Below are 17,354 nucleotides of genomic sequence, written 5' to 3' on the forward strand. Positions count from 1 at the left end.
GACATAAAACCATTTGTCTACATATTGAGCTGGTAGGGAATGGCACAACTCTAATTAAAGAACATTATTACTGAATAACGGCATTTCCATGGCTGGACTGAAATGCCCAGCTCATCAGCAATGTTCCTCAGCTCGTAGCTCTCGGTTGCCTAGAGCATGCCAAAGAACAGCGTTGAAATACACACACCACACCCATTGGCATAATTATTCTGCAATTACCCTTCATCCTCTATATTTGCAGCTGATGAGCCTTTAGTTGATAAAGTAGTCTTAGTTCTTAACTACTAATTCAATGCTTATTTGTCCCAATAGATAGTTTCCCCCCCTATTATTTTTCCCCCTATTATTTATTTATTTTTAAATCCAGTCCTCAAAAAAATTTTCTTTCTTTTCTGAATGACATTCTGGACCAACTCTACACTGATACTATTTAATTTAGTCTCATCAACATTATTATCTGCACATCTCTGTAATGCATACCAAGGGATTAAAGAAAGCACAAAGTCAATCATATTAGCCTTACAGTTCTTCTTCTTTAGCCAATTATCCATCTCACCATTCTTATGGTAATAAACTGCACCTTTTCTGACCTTAGCAGTGATTCCTAAATCATGTCATGGAATGCTTTGCTGAAATTCAGATTAGATCCACTGCATTTCTCATATGTGAGAGAAAGTCACAGGTGAGTAAAATGAAAGTCTAGAGGTTGCTGTTGAGTATGTTCATTAAGACCATTTACTTTCAGCAAACAACTGGTGGCAAAATGCAAAGCATTTTCAAACCCAGTCATGCCTCCCCCTGAGTGCCACCTGGCATCGCTCCCATAGCTCCCAATACAGTAGGCGATTTCAGACACTAAATGTGAAGAGCATATATTTTCAGTGTATCAGTAATTATGGCATTTCCCATCTCACAAACAGGATAAAGAGCTAAACAAAAAAAAAAAAAAAAAGCATGAAGTTATAAAGTGTGCATATTTACTGAACTTGATATATCCGTTCCTATTCTTTATTCTAGATGAAAACATTTATAAATTATCCTGTAAACAACAGAAAATTATATTATTTTGCCTTAGTCACCTTTCCCTTTTCTTTGGCATTGACTACACAGATAAAATGCTGAAACCAAGGACCACCAGGAAAACAGAATTGCTGTAAAGTGCTTAACAATCATCATTTACTTCTGACTAATATAATTCATTGTACTGCAATGAAAGAACAGCTTGAAAGAACAGCTGCCAAAAATGCTTTGAATAAGTCTTTATATTTCCTTTAATATATTTTGTTCTATAATAAATCCAAACTGTTCTAAGTAATGAAGCATTGGAATCCCGAATGACGTGATGTTTCAATGGAGTGAAGGCCACTTTATTTTCAACATTCATGGTTATGTTAACACTTATTGAATGAAAAACACTAGATGGAGCAACTATCCTATCTTAACATGCCTTTCTCTTCAAGGACATGAAGTTTCTTTCAAACCTGAATAACAACATTGTATCCACAAAAATGTTATGACAAACAGCCTTTCTGTAGAAATACTAGGAAGCAGGTACAAAGTTACTTGCTAACAGGCAAAGAAAACTATCTTTGGACATTATTCAAGAACATCAATATTAGAAATATGTACAGATTAAATACTAAACAGCTCTAACCTGTTTCCTATTCAAAAACCTACTCTGAATAGAGTAATTTTCAGACTTTTCTATGCTACAGAACAGACCTGTCTTTCCTAGTGCCACATACATGAAAATGATACCTTGGCAACATTTTCTCCTATATACAGGTTTTTCTCTCCAAAAACTTCAGGCATGTTACATTTATCTCAAGTTCTAATGTCTTATATATAGTTTTAAGACATTTATTATGCAGCTCCAAGTTATTTTTGTATTATTTTTTTTCCCCGTTCTTAGTTTTAATTTCATTCCTTTGGGAAAAGGAGTTTTCCTATGAGCAATAACAAAACTTAGAACATCCCTGAATTATTCTGAAATTTTAAAACCTTAAATTTGAAGGTAGTTTTAGATTTTGGTGAAAGAACAGAACAAAACCATCATCTGCTTCTTATCTCTGTTTTCCATTACAGGTAGTAAGCTGCTCTAAGAGACAAGAAAACTCAACAGCTTCTTTAGCCTGCATTTATCTATGTCCCAGTGAATTGGGACATAAAATTTTGTCTTTGTCAACCAGTAGCATACACAGGAAATAAACTCCTGTGTATGCTACTGGTTGACAAAGACAAAATTCCTCCGTATAAATGAAACTCATACACTTCTAATCTTTCCAAAACACTTGGAAATGTAAAATAAAATAAAATAAAATAAAATTAGCCATCCTTTTTTTTTTTTTTTTCTTCTTCTTCTCAGCTAAGCATCTGGAGACCATGCTCTTGCATAATCCACATTTAGCTACTATTCACAGAGTAGCTAAACTCTCTTTCTTCTCTCTTGAAACTAAGCACCTGGCAATTCACACTGCAGGTGCTGTGCATCTTTGAGACAGCTTTCTAAAACATGCAGAACACAGAAGAGCAGATCTGGAGCACAAATCTTTCCAAACACAGCAATTGAGGCTCATGTGTTTCGTTCAGGCACACTATTACAGCAACAGAACTGACTAGAACTTGAGAAACACTGACGAAAGAAACAGAGCTTGTAATGCCTGTAAGCATTATTCACCCACATCAAAACAGACCCAGACCACCTCCCTCCCAGAAAAAAAAACACATGCAGATTAAAAATATTTTAGAGATTAGATTAATTCAAATTTAGCCATCTAAAATTTACTTATTTAGTCGACAGAATTCTATTGCCAGTGAAGACATAGATGACAAAGAAAGATTAAAGTCCTAGTTTTCCAATTTAACAAAAAGGCGATGAATCACTCTTCTTACATCATGCATGGATCTTGGTTGTATTTTCTTACAAAGAGTGTTCTTAACTACTGAGTCTTAACTAGAAGCCTTACTTTTAGAACGGTTAAAAAGGGTAAGATAAATCATACATTAGATTAATAAAGGAGCCTCTAAGTATCTTTTGTTTCAATGACATACACCTTCAATTAATATATATATATATATCTCAGATTTTTCATTTTCTTGGTGTATCTCAATACTCTTAATAATATGCGGTTATATTTTAACACCATTAAAGAATATTTTACAAGAAAATAACTTGCTATTATAATTGAAAGCACATTGAATTAAAACAAATACATTTTCTATAGAAATGAGACATTGAATGCAGTTTTGTATTCCTCTCAGTCCTTAAATCGACCACCTTGGAATTCATATGTTTGTCTGAATAAAATAATAAAAAATAAAAATAAAAAATAAAATTCCCAAACCAACACTACAAGTGATTTAAATCTAGTTTCTAAGCATCATATTCATAAATTTGGTGCTTGTGCAAATTCTGAAACTCATTAGAAATCTTTTATGTGACTTTAACAAATGTTCAGTACTCTCTCAAGGTCCACTGTAACTCATATGTCAGTTACACAGAAAGAACTCTGAAAATACTACTACTGCACATTTCACCAAGTATTAACCCTGCTTCAACAGAACTATTACATCTACTTCTGACTCACAATCCAGAGACAATAATGTATGAACTTTAGAAATGAACCTATCTGCAATACTAGCATTCCACATATTAAAAAAATATTTTTACAGAATTTTTAAAATAAAAAAGCTGAGAACCAATGGAATACTTTTTGTTCTTCAAGTTCCAAGACCACAATCAAGTTAGACCACACAATGTCATATATAAAGGACATCTACTGACTATAATTACTAGTACAATTGTGTTGACATAACGATTAACATTCTATACTGAAAATAGTTGGGATAGAAACAGAAAAAAACACTCCATAACTGATCCTAAGCAAAGAAAGATAATAATCCATCTTTATCTAGAGTACAGAAATATAACTTTATTCTCAAAACACTATGCATCTAACTATTGCAGTCAAATTACTACTTTTGCATTCACATCCAAACTCTATCATTATTCTCTCTCAATTTTTTAATGATTCTCACCTCTTCCTAATTTCTGAATCCAGAAGGAGCTGCCTCTTTTTGTGGGGTGGAGGTGGTGGGAGTTCCTCCTTGGCATGCTTAACCAGGATTTGTTCTCTCGTGGTCACCATAGTTACGGTTTCCATTACAGTTGTCTGTGTTAGTGATGTCTGAGTGGTAGTGACAGCCTGTGAAATCTGCGAGAAGTATTAAAACAGAGGTCACATGTTGGTTGAAAGACTTCAGTAAAGACCGTTTGGACTAGCAATAGCAAATAATGAGAAACTGCCCGTCTGATTGTAGGCTGACCTTCAGAAAAAAATAACAGTATGACTTCAGATAAAATTGTTTTATCTGAGTCATGCTATGTGAATGAGATATCTGCAGAAGTCAGTATCAAAATCGGAAAGAATCCTAAACAGGATGAACTTACAGCTCTCTCTTAAATCATGGTGAATGAAGAAAAGAAATAAGTGGTAACAAAAAGGTCAATTTTATGAGGGAATTGGATAATAGAAAGTATATGAAATGTTACTATTGCTGAATGTTACTTTGCCACCATTCTGAAGATTTATTCCTTGAGAACTCATAAAGGCATTATAATGGCACTAAATTGCCAGTTGCTATTTTACCATTTATAATAATCTTCAAACCAGAATATAGTTCATCATACCCTACTTGCACAAAAAGGCAGTCAGCTTTCTGGCATGAGATCTTAAACTAGAAAACATGCACTAAAAGACAAGTAAATTTGTTTCAATTTCATTCTGTAATTAAAACAAAGAGGTCATAAGATATAGCAATACTTAAATACGTAACACCATAAAACACTATCAACATAATACACTTTGCCCAGTAAAATGAAAGTTAACCCTTCAGATAGTTCAGTTGAATAATAATAATAATGATAATAATAATGATAATGATGATGATAATAATAATAATAATAATGTCTGCTAATAGTTGAAAGATTTGAAATGCTGTACATGTATGTACTGACTTGTTATATTTGGTTCCATGTAACACCAAACTTAAATAAGGGCAGCTACTCTTAAGTACCTTAACTCATCAAAAACTGGTCATCTCTTTTTTTGTTCTCCCAGATGATGGGTTACTTGTCAGAATACTCTAGTTACAGTAACCAACCATGGTTTAGGGCAGTGAAATGGAAAGTAAAAGGACAACATTACACCAAGACCAGAGAAGGCTGTGCTTCTTCACTTATTATTATTCACTAAGAGCTCTGCGTCTTCACTTAATTCTGATGTGCAAGAATTAGAAAGGCCCTCTAACACAGAAACAGGAATGCTAGTATCTAAAATTCCATGGAACTATATACATATACATAACATAACATAAACAATCTATTTGTTCTTGCATCAGAATCTCAGAAAGAGTATGGAGTTACCTTATTTGAGACATCAGCATTTCTAAAAGAACAATGGACAACAGGTTTACCAGGTATTTAACTGTAATTCCTTTCCCACAGTACTTCCTTATACTGAAAAAATAGAGTGACAAGGAAAGGGGCATACACACAGCCTCTTTTCAGCAGGCAACATCAGTAAAATTAACAATAATAATAATAATAATGAAAAAACTGCTGACTTCACCAAATATTTCACACAGTGTGCTAAACAAAAAAGTCTTGCTGTTCTTTGTCCAGTCTGCCAGTGGAAATTATGGTAGGGAGGTCCATTACCACAGTATTTGTGGCAATCTTAAAGCAGCCAGCAGGGTGCTGTGCTTCCCCCTCTAGAAATGACCAGCAGTTTAGACTTTAGAGAAGAATCTGAACTTCTCAGAACACAAAGAAATTACGATTCAAAAAAGTTAGCTTTTTGTTTTGTTTTGTTTAATCTCTGGATTAATAATGTCAAATGGAGTAAACTGATTATGAAATGTGGGACTTAAATGAAATATGATCTACGTAAATTATGTGGAAGAAAAAAAAATCCAGTTGGCTTTTTAATCACTGCAATATTATATATTAATATGTGGTTCCCTCAACAAGATTGGCTTTGATATCTTCAACTATACAAATCACAATAATAAGGAAACACTTCTGTAGAATTTTATTGGCACTTTATACAGCAACATTTTCAACATTATTTTTTTTTAAATTAATTCTATTTCTGGGTAGGAAGAAAGAGCAAAATAAAGCTCCTGAGGTCCAGGGTACTATGAAATTTGAGGACAACACATGATGTCATCTTTCCCTTGGTAAGATGTACAGCTAAGAGCACTACAAATCATTACTTGCTCCATATATGAAGCTTCGACGACAATCACCTTTTCCTCTTGTCACAAAATTCTTATTGCACTGAGTTTTATCTAAAAATCAATGATAGGATGTTCCTGACACCTGAGGTCATATCCTGCCATGTTCCATTTGCCAGTCAATATCAGGGTACAGTTTACAGTGAAGCAGGTGTAAAACAGAATAAATCACAGCTATGGTACTGTAGGAACAATATGCAGCATACTGCCAATGGCACAGGAGAAGCAGTTTCAGCTGGTGATTTGGTAATGTGCTTCAAAAGCATGCAGTATAATTATCATATGCTCAGAGCAGTCAAGTCACGATGCTGTTGGGAGTAATGACTCACATGTCAAAACAGTAAAGAAGTATTTTTCATGCTTAATCAATAGGAGTGGAGTTTAAATACTGTACACTTCACAATGAAATGGGAGATATGAATTTGAAATTCATAATCATTCTAATTACAGAGACTGGGGAAGGCTAAAAGGTACTGAAGATTACACTGCCAGGTGAAGTTCAGGAACTTGGTATGTGTTTAAAGAGTGCAGACACTTTATTGGGTAACAGAAAATCCATAACAAATTAGGAAATACAGAAAAGGAAATAGCTTTTGTTTGCCTCCCTAGCAAAAACCTCTAAAACCTTTAAAAACTGAAGTGGTTTGTTTCATGTATAGTTCAAGGATGGTCCAAATAATGACAATATAGTTTCCTTGTCTCTTTAAGTTCCTGAAAGGCACATATAAATCCGAGGAGGGGTGGTAAAGACTGGTCCTTTAACCTGCTAGAAAATCATGTGGAAGCCCTAAGGTGACTCACAAGGCCACACATTAAAAGGCTTTCAAAATAGAATGCTTGCCTTCAGTTTCACATCAGCAAACTCATCCTTTTTTTTTGGAGTGGACAAATTTCAACCTTCCTTTTCATCTTCTACAAATAAAGGTATATACAATTTGTGTATAGCACTTCAGTAGTTTTATGTCATTTTATTTCTCTTTTATATGGCAGCCTACCTTTAATACCATCATTTATTTCCGCCTTTGGAAATGCCCTGAGTCCTGATATAGCCATAATTTTCCTTAACACTCACTTTTGGAGCTGTTGGGAGTTCTTTGATAAAATGTATGTATGTGAGTGGGGAAGTTCAGATGAAGAATGTTGTTGTTTTTTTTTTTAGTTTGGGAAGGTTTTCAGTACAATTTAGTGAATCATAATGAACTCACTAAAGGTGCATTTAGAGTTTCTGAAATTTATACATTTACTTTACAGAAGTTTTCCTTGTCTTTGTTTCCAATGTGTGCTCAATGAAGAAAATCAGTCACTTTCATGATGAGAATAACTGCTTTTTAGGGGTGTCTCTCACCCTTTCCATCCATTCATTGCATCAGAAATTTCAACCATGATTTCAGATTAGGTGCTTAGCTGAATTCAGTGCTGTAAAATTTAGATGTGGGAAGATTCACATTTTATCTTCTGCACATTTCCTTTGGGATGTATAACTGTTCTATGTCTAATTGGAGAAGCAGCTTTGATCTAAGGCTGAGACTGTCTGTTCTATGTAATTTCATATTTTGTTTGCTAGTTAATCATTTAGTGACACTCCAGTAAGAGAAGGAGGGGAAATAACTCATGACAAAAATAGAAGTAAGAAGGTACTATAAGAATTATTAATGAAAGCAATAAAATTCATTTTGAAGTCCATATCCAAGTTGAAAGAATAAAATCTGCATTTTCTGATAAATTTTAGTGAAAAATGTTATATTTATTGTCACCCTTTTCCAACTTCTCTGTTCATGATTAGCCATAATAATTAGATCTTCTTTTAAAGGCGTTTTCTTCTTGCAGACTAAATATGTAAATAAGCTCTGTAATGAATAAACCACACTAGCATTATCTGCCCTGCCTAGATAGAAATACATGACAATAAGCACACCACCAATAACTCAAGTGCTAGGGTAAATGTGAGGACATACTTAAACTGTGTAACAGTGCTTTAGGAAGTGATCCTTTAGTTAGCACTGAATATGCAACGTCTCCAGAATTTGAAGCAATATGCCCACATCACTGTACTGATTCTGTGCCAAGAAAAGTAGCTTCTCGGAGGAGGAAAAGATTATCAACTGAAGTGTGGTGTTATGGTAAAGCATTTACACTGTTTTGGAAATCCAAAGCATCTCCCACCTGTGCTGCTCTGTGATCTCTGGATGTACAACCTTGTGACTGTTCACTTCACAAGGAGGCTATCCTTTCTGTAATCCAAGTTCTATTTAAGTTCCATTTTGAAAATGGAACTCACCTGCTTTTAGAACTGATCACCAATCTAAACCCTTGAATACTTTGGACTGGTTTCATTTATTATTTTTTTAATTTTATTTTTTTTCCAACACATCGTGACTGCAGGTTTTAGCGATTTTAGTGATATAAAATACCAGCAGTCTTGAGTTCTGAACCCTACTGTTTGTTCAGGAAAATTTAGACTCTTGATTTCAACATGTTTTTTTAACCTAATAACATGAATATGCCAAAACAAATGAAGGTATGCATGCTTTAGGGAGTGCAGACAAGTATAGAAAAGAAGGGCTTGCACCAACTTCTAATTAATCTTTCAAATTGACTTCAAAAATTTGTCATGGAAAGTGTGGGAACTCTACACATAACATTATGCATGTAGGTTTGAAATACTTGTCTTACAAATAGGACAAATATTTTAAGACAGCTATGCAAGTAATATGGTTTAGAAAAAGAAGCCAACCAACAAAATACGAATGAAAATGTCATATAACTTTTGTATCCAGAATATTGATTCTCTATAAATAGTTTATAGGACATGCACAGTTTATAATAAATTAGGCAGCCTTTATATGATTCCTTTTTTTGGATACATGGCATTTTTATTATGTAGCTTCTACTCTTCTCGGTTTAGTAGGTGATTTATTTCAGCATACTCAGTTTATCTTATGAAAGTTTAACATTACTATTGTTCCTGTTGTTAAAGTGAATGAGAAAAGTTATAACACCATTATTTGTTAAAATCAGAGATGTTAAGGTGTCAATTACTAGTGATATTTAACAAATATATGGAAGTAATAGAACATTATGAAGCTTGAGTATGTGTTGTTTTTAAAAGGACCTATTGAGTTCCTTTTTATATATGTAAGAACAAATTTATGTTCTTAAAGAGTACATACTGTGTAGGCTATAATGAATATAGTTCTACAATGTTTGCTTCTTTTGTACGACACAACAGTAGTAGCAATGCATAAGCCTATTGTAGTAGGTTTACATGGCAAGGTTTTGGTAGCAGGGGGCCTTAGAGGTGGTTTCTGTGAGAAGGATCTAGAAGCTGCCCCATGTTTGGTAAGGGCCCCACTGCTGACCAGAGCTGAGCCAATAAGCGATGTTGTTTTGCGCCTCTGTGAAAGCATATTTAAGACAGGGAAAAAAACGCTGCGCCACACAGCAGCTGGGAGAGTGAGAGGAGTGAGGAACAGCCTTGCAGGCGCCAAAGTCAGTGAAGAAGGAGGGGGAGAGGTGCTCCAGGCGCCAGAGCAGAAGTCCCCTGCGGCCTGTGGTGAGGACCATGGTGAAGCAGGATGTCCCCCTGCAGCCCATGGAGTACCATGGTGGAGCAGGGTTCCACGCTGCAGCCCGGGTGGCCCTGCACCGACGGAGGCTGCTGCCTGTGGAAGACCCCTGCCAGAGCAGATTCCGGGCCAGACCTGTAGCCCATGGAGAGGAGACCACACAGGAGCAGGTGACCTGGCAGGAGCTGCTGACTGCAGGGGACCCAGGTTGGAGCAGTTTTCTCCTGAGGGATGGACCCTGTGGTACGGACCCATATCTGGAGCAGTTCTGGAAGAGCTGCTGCCTGTGGGAAGCCCACGCCGGATCAGTTCATCAAGGACTGCATCCCGTGGGAGGAACCCCACAGCACAGGGGACGAGAGTGACCGAGAAGGAGCGGCAGAGAAGTGCTGTAGACTGACCATAACCCCCATTCCACCGTTCCCCTGCGCCGCTTGGGGGGAGGAGGTGGAAGAGGGTGGATGGGGGGGGGGGGAGGGGAAGGTGCTTTTGGTTTCTTTCCTTTGTTTCTCACTTCTCTAGCTTGTTAGTAATAAGCAATAAATCTTACTGTCTCCCAATGCCGAGTCTGTTTTGCCCGTTACAATAATTACTGCGTGATCTGTTTGTCCTTATCTCAAACTTTGAGCCTTTTTCATCTTATTTTCTCCCCATTCCTCTTTGAGGAGGGAAGTGAGAGAGCGGCTGTGGTGGAGCTCAGCTGCCCACTCGAGCGGAACCACAACACCTATGACCTAGCATAGTAATTTCTTGAAATCATATGACCCTAGCAGTCCCAAATTCAAAATGTATTTCTGCATTTTCTTCTGCTTAGAAGCAACAGGTTTCCTACTGCAAATATACATGAGTTAAATCAAATTTTCAACTATTACAAATACTGTATAGCACAAACTGATTTTGACTTCTAAGTGAAATTGCATCCCTTCTCAATTTTCTTCTCTCTCTTCTGTTCTTCCAAACTGATTTTTCCAACTTCAGCTAAACGAGGAACTATATCACAGACCAAACTAGAAGATTAATTTATTGGAATCAAAAGTATTAAGGGGTACTTAAATCACTACAAAAAAAGTATAGCAGTTTCAATAAATTGACTTTCCCCAATTGCGCCCAGAATAAGTTTTTAGAAGTATAAGCATATGTCAGCAAAAACGTGCATCATGATAGAGGGGACTGAATTAAACTGACCAGAAATGCAACACTGTAGGAACAGGACAGAGGTGCATGCAGTAGCATTCTTCTCTATGTTATTATGAGAAAACGTTTTAATGTCCATGTCCATTTCCCTAGTCGTATAATGCTAGTACAAAACAAACAAACAAACAAAAAAAAAAAAAAAAAAAAAAAACCCTCAATATTGATGATATAGGTAAAGGAATGGGAATAAAATAGAAGAAAAAAAAAAAAAAGTGAGCTGATTTGGGTTTAAATCCAACAAGAAAGAGATGCTAAAAAGTGGCTGGGAAAAACAGATGGATACATTTTTTGATATTACACCAGAGCACCGATTTTTGTTCCCTAGTTTAAAAAATGTGAAACTTTAAATCTCAGTTTATATTTTAACATTATGGTAAACAGAAAGGAGCAGGACAGAATAATAATGGATGGTTTTTGTTTTTAAATTGGCATTTGGGCCAAAAGTATTGCTTGGTTTATTCTTCCAAGAAGTTTCTTTTGTTGTGACCTCTCTTTTTAAGCTTTATATCAGCAAAACATAAGCAGAAATAAAACAGTAATTGAATAAGTGTTCACTGTTGAAAAGACATAAATATAACTGCTGTTTATCTAGCAAAAAGTTTTCACACCGATTTCAGGCTAAGTGCTATTCCACAGAGAGACATAAAACTGCACTTGAAGTGACCAAATATTATAGATTAAAAATGTGCTAAATTGAATAAATATATAAAATATTCTAACAATCTGAGAAAGTAATCACCATTGTAAAGAGAGACAAAAAAAAACAAACACACACATATAAATAATATCCTGGAAAGTTATATTACAGTTGTATTATACTGTCCTAAAAATAAATTGTTTATTAATAAATCATATAGGAAAAATATTTAAAACAATATAACTAACAGTACCAATACTTCTTCAAGCATTAGTCTGGCAAAGGATTTTATTGTCAACTGATGAAATGATTTTTTACAAACCTGCTTAGAATTGCTTTCCAACTTCTGCACAAGGCTATCCCAACGCTGGGCAAAATTTTCAAGACGGCTTTCCAGCTTGTGAGCTACTGCTTTATTTTTCACAGCTACAAGGAGGTCTTGGCTGAGTGAGTTTAGCTTACTCATCATTTGCCTTTTCATTTCCAGGTCTCCTTTTAGGATCTGTTAAGCAAAGCAACATCAGGAAGACAAATAATTCAAATGGGGAAAAAAATCCTTTGAGGAAATATGCTAAAAAGAGGATCATAGAATCATAGAATATCCTGAGTTGGAAGGGATGCACAAGGATCATCAAGTCCAACTCCTGACTCCACAAAACTCACCTCCCAAAAATCAGACCTTATGTCTGAGAGCATTGTCCAGACACTTCTTGAACTCCAGCAGGCTCGGTGCTGTGACCTCTGTCCTGGGGAGCCTGTCCCAGTGCCCAACCACCTCTGAAGAGCCTTTCCCTAGCACACATCCTGACCCTCCCCTGTCCCAGCTCAATGCCGTTCCCTCAGGTCCTGTCACTGTCCCCAGGGAGCAGAGCTCAGGGCCTGCCCCTCCGCTCCCCTCATGAGGGAGAGCTGCAGGTCACCATGAGGCCTCCCCTCAGCCTCCTCTGCTCTGGGCTGGACAAACCAAGGGACCGTGGTGAATGGAGCCAAGTCCAGTTGGAGGCCAGTCACTAGTGGCGTCCCCCAGGGCTCGGTGCTGGGGCCGGTCCTCTTTAATATCTTCATCGATGATCTGGACGAGGGCATCGAGTGCACCCTCAGTAAGTTCGCAGATGACACCAAGTTAGGTGCGTGTGTCGATCTGCTCGAGGGTAGGAAAGCTCTGCAGGAGGATCTGGATAGGCTGCACCGATGGGCTGAGGTCAACTGCATGAAGTTCAACAAGGCCAAGTGCCGGGTCCTGCACCTGGGGCGCAATAACCCCAAGCAGAACTACAGACTGGGAGAGGAATGGTTGGAGAGCTGCCAGGCGGAGAAGGACCTGGGAGTGATGGTGGATAGTCAGCTGAATATGAGCCAGCAGTGTGCTCAGGTGGCCAAGAAGGCCAACGGCATCCTGGCTTGTATCAGGAACAGCGTGACCAGCAGGGCGAGGGAGGTGATCATCCCCCTGTACTCAGCTCTGGTGAGGCCGCACCTCGAGTACTGTGTTCAGTTTTGGGCCCCTCGCTACAAGAAGGACATCGAGGTGCTTGAGCGGGTCCAGAGAAGGGCGACGAAGCTGGTGAGGGGCCTGGAGAACAAGTCCTACGAGGAGCGGCTGAGGGAGCTGGGCTTGTTCAGCCTGGAGAAGAGGAGGCTCAGGGGTGACCTTATCGCTCTTTTTAGGTACCTCAAGGGAGGCTGTAGCGAGGTGGGGGTTGGCCTGTTCTCCCACGTGCCTGGTGACAGGACGAGGGGGAATGGGCTTAAGTTGAGCCAGGGGAGTTTTAGGTTAGATGTTAGGAAGAACTTCTTCACTGAAAGGGTTGTTAGACATTGGAACAGGCTGCCCAGGGAAGTGGTGGAGTCACCATCCCTGGAAGTCTTCAAAAGACGTTTAGATGTAGAGCTTAGGGATATGGTTTAGTGGAGGGCTGTTAGCGTTAGGTTGGAGGTTGGACTCGATGACCTTGAGGTCTCTTCCAACCTAGAAATTCTGTGATTCTGTGATTCTGTGTGTGATTCCTCATACACATTCTCCTATAGACCATTCACCATCTTTGCAGCCCTCCTTTGGATGATCTCTAATAGTTTTTATGTCCTTCTTATATTGTGGTGCCCCAAACTGCACACAGTACTCAAGGTGAGGCCGCACCAGTGCGGAGCAGAGCAGGACAATCCCTTTCCCTCAACCAGTTAGCAATGCCATGGCCAAGCCACCCTAGGGTATGGTTGGCCCTCCTGGCTGCGAGGGCACACTGCTGGCTTAGATTCAGCTTGCTGCCAACCATAACAACTGGATCCACTCCATGGGGCTGCTGGGCTGCTCTCCAGCCTCTCATCCCCCAGTCTCTACAAATGTCTAGGGTTGCCTCTTCCCAGATGCAGAATCTGGCAATTGCTCTTGTTTATGCCTATTTTATTTTATTTTATTTTATTTTATTTTATTTTATTTTATTTTATTTTATTTTATTTTATTTTATTTTATTTTATTTTATTTTATTTTATTTTATTTTATTTTATTTTATTTTATTTTTTGATTGCCCAGCCCTGTAGTCTGTCAAGATCTTTCTGCAAGGCCCCTTCACCCTCAAGGGAGCCAACAGCTCTTCCTAATTTAGTGTCATGTGCAAACTTAGTATGCATTTGAGTCCTGCATCCTGATCATTTATAAAAGCATTGAAGAGAACTGGCCCCAAAATGGAGGCCTGAAGAACCCCACTGGTGACTGGCCGCCAGCCTGATGTATCCCCATTTACTTTAACCCTCAACCCATCAGTCAATGTTCACCCATTGTGTTATGTATTTGTCTGGCTATATGCTGGACATTTTGTTCGGAAGGACACTGTGAGAAACAGTATCTAAAGCTTTGTTGAAATCCAAAAAAATTGCATCTACTGGCTTCCCTTGGTAAAGAATTGAAAATGGTCAAGGATATTTCATACAAACTCCTATACTTCTGAGCTGCTGTTACTGTAAGAACTGCTGGTAAAGCTGACATAGTGGAATGGACAGATTGCACTTCACAAAGCAATATAACATGACAGGTGGAGCAACTCCAGTCATCAAAGCATGCCTCAGGTGGTGGTATAAATCAAAAAAACTAATAGCTGTGTGACTTTATAACCTTAAAACTGCAGTAATGTTAACAACTATATCAACATTTCAAACAATGTTTCTTCAAACATTTGTTGTGCTTTGCCATATACTGCATATTAAAACTGGAAAAAAAAAAAAAAAAAAAAAAGGTTTCTGGAAAACTAATTTTTAACCCCAGAGAAGGGTTAAAAAAAAAAACAAAAAACAAAAAACAAACAACAAAAAACAACAACAACAACAAAAATGAAAGAAACGAAAAAAGTTCTTAAAATAAGTAACTTAGTGTTGACAGTATTGAAGAACCATATATTCCTCATCTTTCTCAGATCTAAACAGCTCCTGGTTATACAGCAGTCATCTCCCAAGGAATCCAGAAGGCTGGGGAGTCTTAGGAGCACTCCTGAGTGTGCAAAGAACATGGCAACACAGCTGGGAGTCTGGAAACCCCAGTGTGCAACCTCTGCCCTCTGGGAGTCACCATACAGCTTGAAGGCATAGATGTTAATGGCAAACAAGGTATCTACAGTCTTCTTTACATCTCTACTGCAGTAAACTACAAAGGGATCCAGAAACTCCTGGGATCTTTACATACAAACCTCTCTGTAAAGTAGGCTGTTCAAAGATCCAAGAGACATCCACAGTTTCAGCTGCCACCTAGAATTTTTTCATTTTATTTTAATTTTCTTAACTGTACAGGTTTACCTCATTCAGTTTTGTACATTAATTACTAATTCTCCGCATACGTATGGGTACTAACCAGGGCCAAATTATGAACTCTTTATGCAGCTGAGGGTTGCAATCTAAACCTCAAGTCTACACATTTCAAAAGGGATAATTATACAATTATTATAGATAGATCATAGATATAAATTAGCATACATATACTTTTCTGTAGCCACATGCTCCAAAACTGTAATATAAAACACATCTAAGTAAATAAAAATGTGAAGCCTTTGTAAACATTATTATGCCATTTATGTGTGATTTGAAACATCGTAACCACTGATGTTAGGTACCACGAATATCAAAATTAAGTTGACATCTCCCTAAGAAATAGCTGCTACCATGATTCATATTTAACCATCTGTTTACACAGTAGCAGATCTAACACAGGGAACAGACTAGGTGTAAAACAAACTACCAGCTTAAATTTTGCAAGGATTACTATATTTTACTTTTCCCTGGGGCATAAACTGTCAAAAAAAGCTTGTTTGAAAACTCCATACCATCAAAACCATCAGAAGTTGTACTTGGTGAAACATCATTAGAAATTCTGTCTTTGAATGTTTTATTTCCAACCTCTGTTGATGTCAACAGCTATATAAAATGAGTTCAGCATCAAGCCAAGGATACAAGAGTACAACCAATAAATGAAACAACACAAAGGGAAGGTTGCTAAAACTTTCTGTCAAAGCTACTGCTCACAACTACCTAACGCTCTTTTGTGATAGTAACAGTTAAACTGAAAAGACATACTGGAGGATTCTGTTTTCACATTTCCTTACTGAAAACGTGCTAGTGTTCTACAGTAACCAATACATGCTCTAGTTTTGATTTTTTTTTTCCAGTACAAGAATAGACTTTGAGCTAAAATAATATCAAAATATGTAATTTAGCTATATGCAAGAAAATAAACAGGACTGCTTGCTTTATGAAATAAATGAATTATCAAATAACTCAGTCATAACTTCTATCAAGTGCATACTGTAAACTCCAATATTTGAACATTTTAAAGCAGTTTCCTTATTTGTGGTTAATGTGCTTTCACCAGGTGTTTTGTTTTGTTTTGTTTCCAAGTTTTTACTTTAGTTATTACTGTTTTGCTTTTACTTAAACCTCACCAAAAACATTCTTGGCTCATTGAAATATTCTAGCAAGCAACATCTGCTGTAAATTAATTGGTTGGCTGTTGATTTATTCAAGTAAGAATCACTGTTAATACAGTATCTTATTTATTTCTTCTAAGTAAAGAAATTTGCGTTTAGTGAAGCAAGTGAAAATTTAACTAGATGTTAATCAATTGAATTTATTAATCGAATTAACTCTTTTATACCTTTGCAGTAGTTCTCAGCATTTTTTTTATTAAAAAAGAGAAATACCATCCCTTTCATTTTACAGGCTGCAAAACTTAAGCGCAGAACATGGAAACAGCATATCAAGCCCATGCCATAACTGCCAATAAAATTTCACTTCATTCTGCACACTTATGTTATGCCTTCTCCATACACAATATCCTCCAATTTATTTCATGCTTTATGTCACCCTTTGTCTTGTGTAAGAATTAAAAGGTAATAATAACCCAGTTATTACAGGGAAATATTTTTAGAACTGGAGCAACTACACTTCAAGATCAGAAACAAATGAACACAAGTCAGTGTTAATACATGAGCAAATACAAAATATTTAAATATAGGAATAACACATATACATATATATAATTTTAATATATATAAATTCTGAATGAATCCTCTTGCACAAGCCATTTGATATTAAGAAATACTTATTTTAAAAAATAAAAATTACCTGAACAAAAAATATTACACACAGATATTGTGGATACTATATATAAATTAAGAAGA

The 17,354-nt window shown here is 37.0% G+C and overlaps 1 protein-coding gene across 9 annotated transcripts in view; it reads right to left on the bottom strand.

The window, feature by feature from the left end:
• The window catches only part of DMD (dystrophin), a 1,234,381-nt gene that overhangs the window by 739,244 nt on the left and 477,783 nt on the right, over positions 1-17,354 (bottom strand). For all 9 annotated transcript variants that reach the window (XM_084305928.1, XM_084305932.1, XM_084305933.1 and 6 more), the window contains 2 exons: positions 12,017-12,196; positions 4,039-4,214 (listed from right to left, as the gene is read on the bottom strand). In XM_084305928.1, the coding sequence (XP_084162054.1) occupies positions 4,039-4,214; positions 12,017-12,196 (356 nt within the window). The remainder of the gene's footprint in view (positions 1-4,038; positions 4,215-12,016; positions 12,197-17,354) is intronic.

This window comes from Netta rufina (assembly GCF_964035555.1).
Source record: "Netta rufina genome assembly, chromosome: 1".
NCBI lineage: Eukaryota > Metazoa > Chordata > Aves > Anseriformes > Anatidae > Netta > Netta rufina.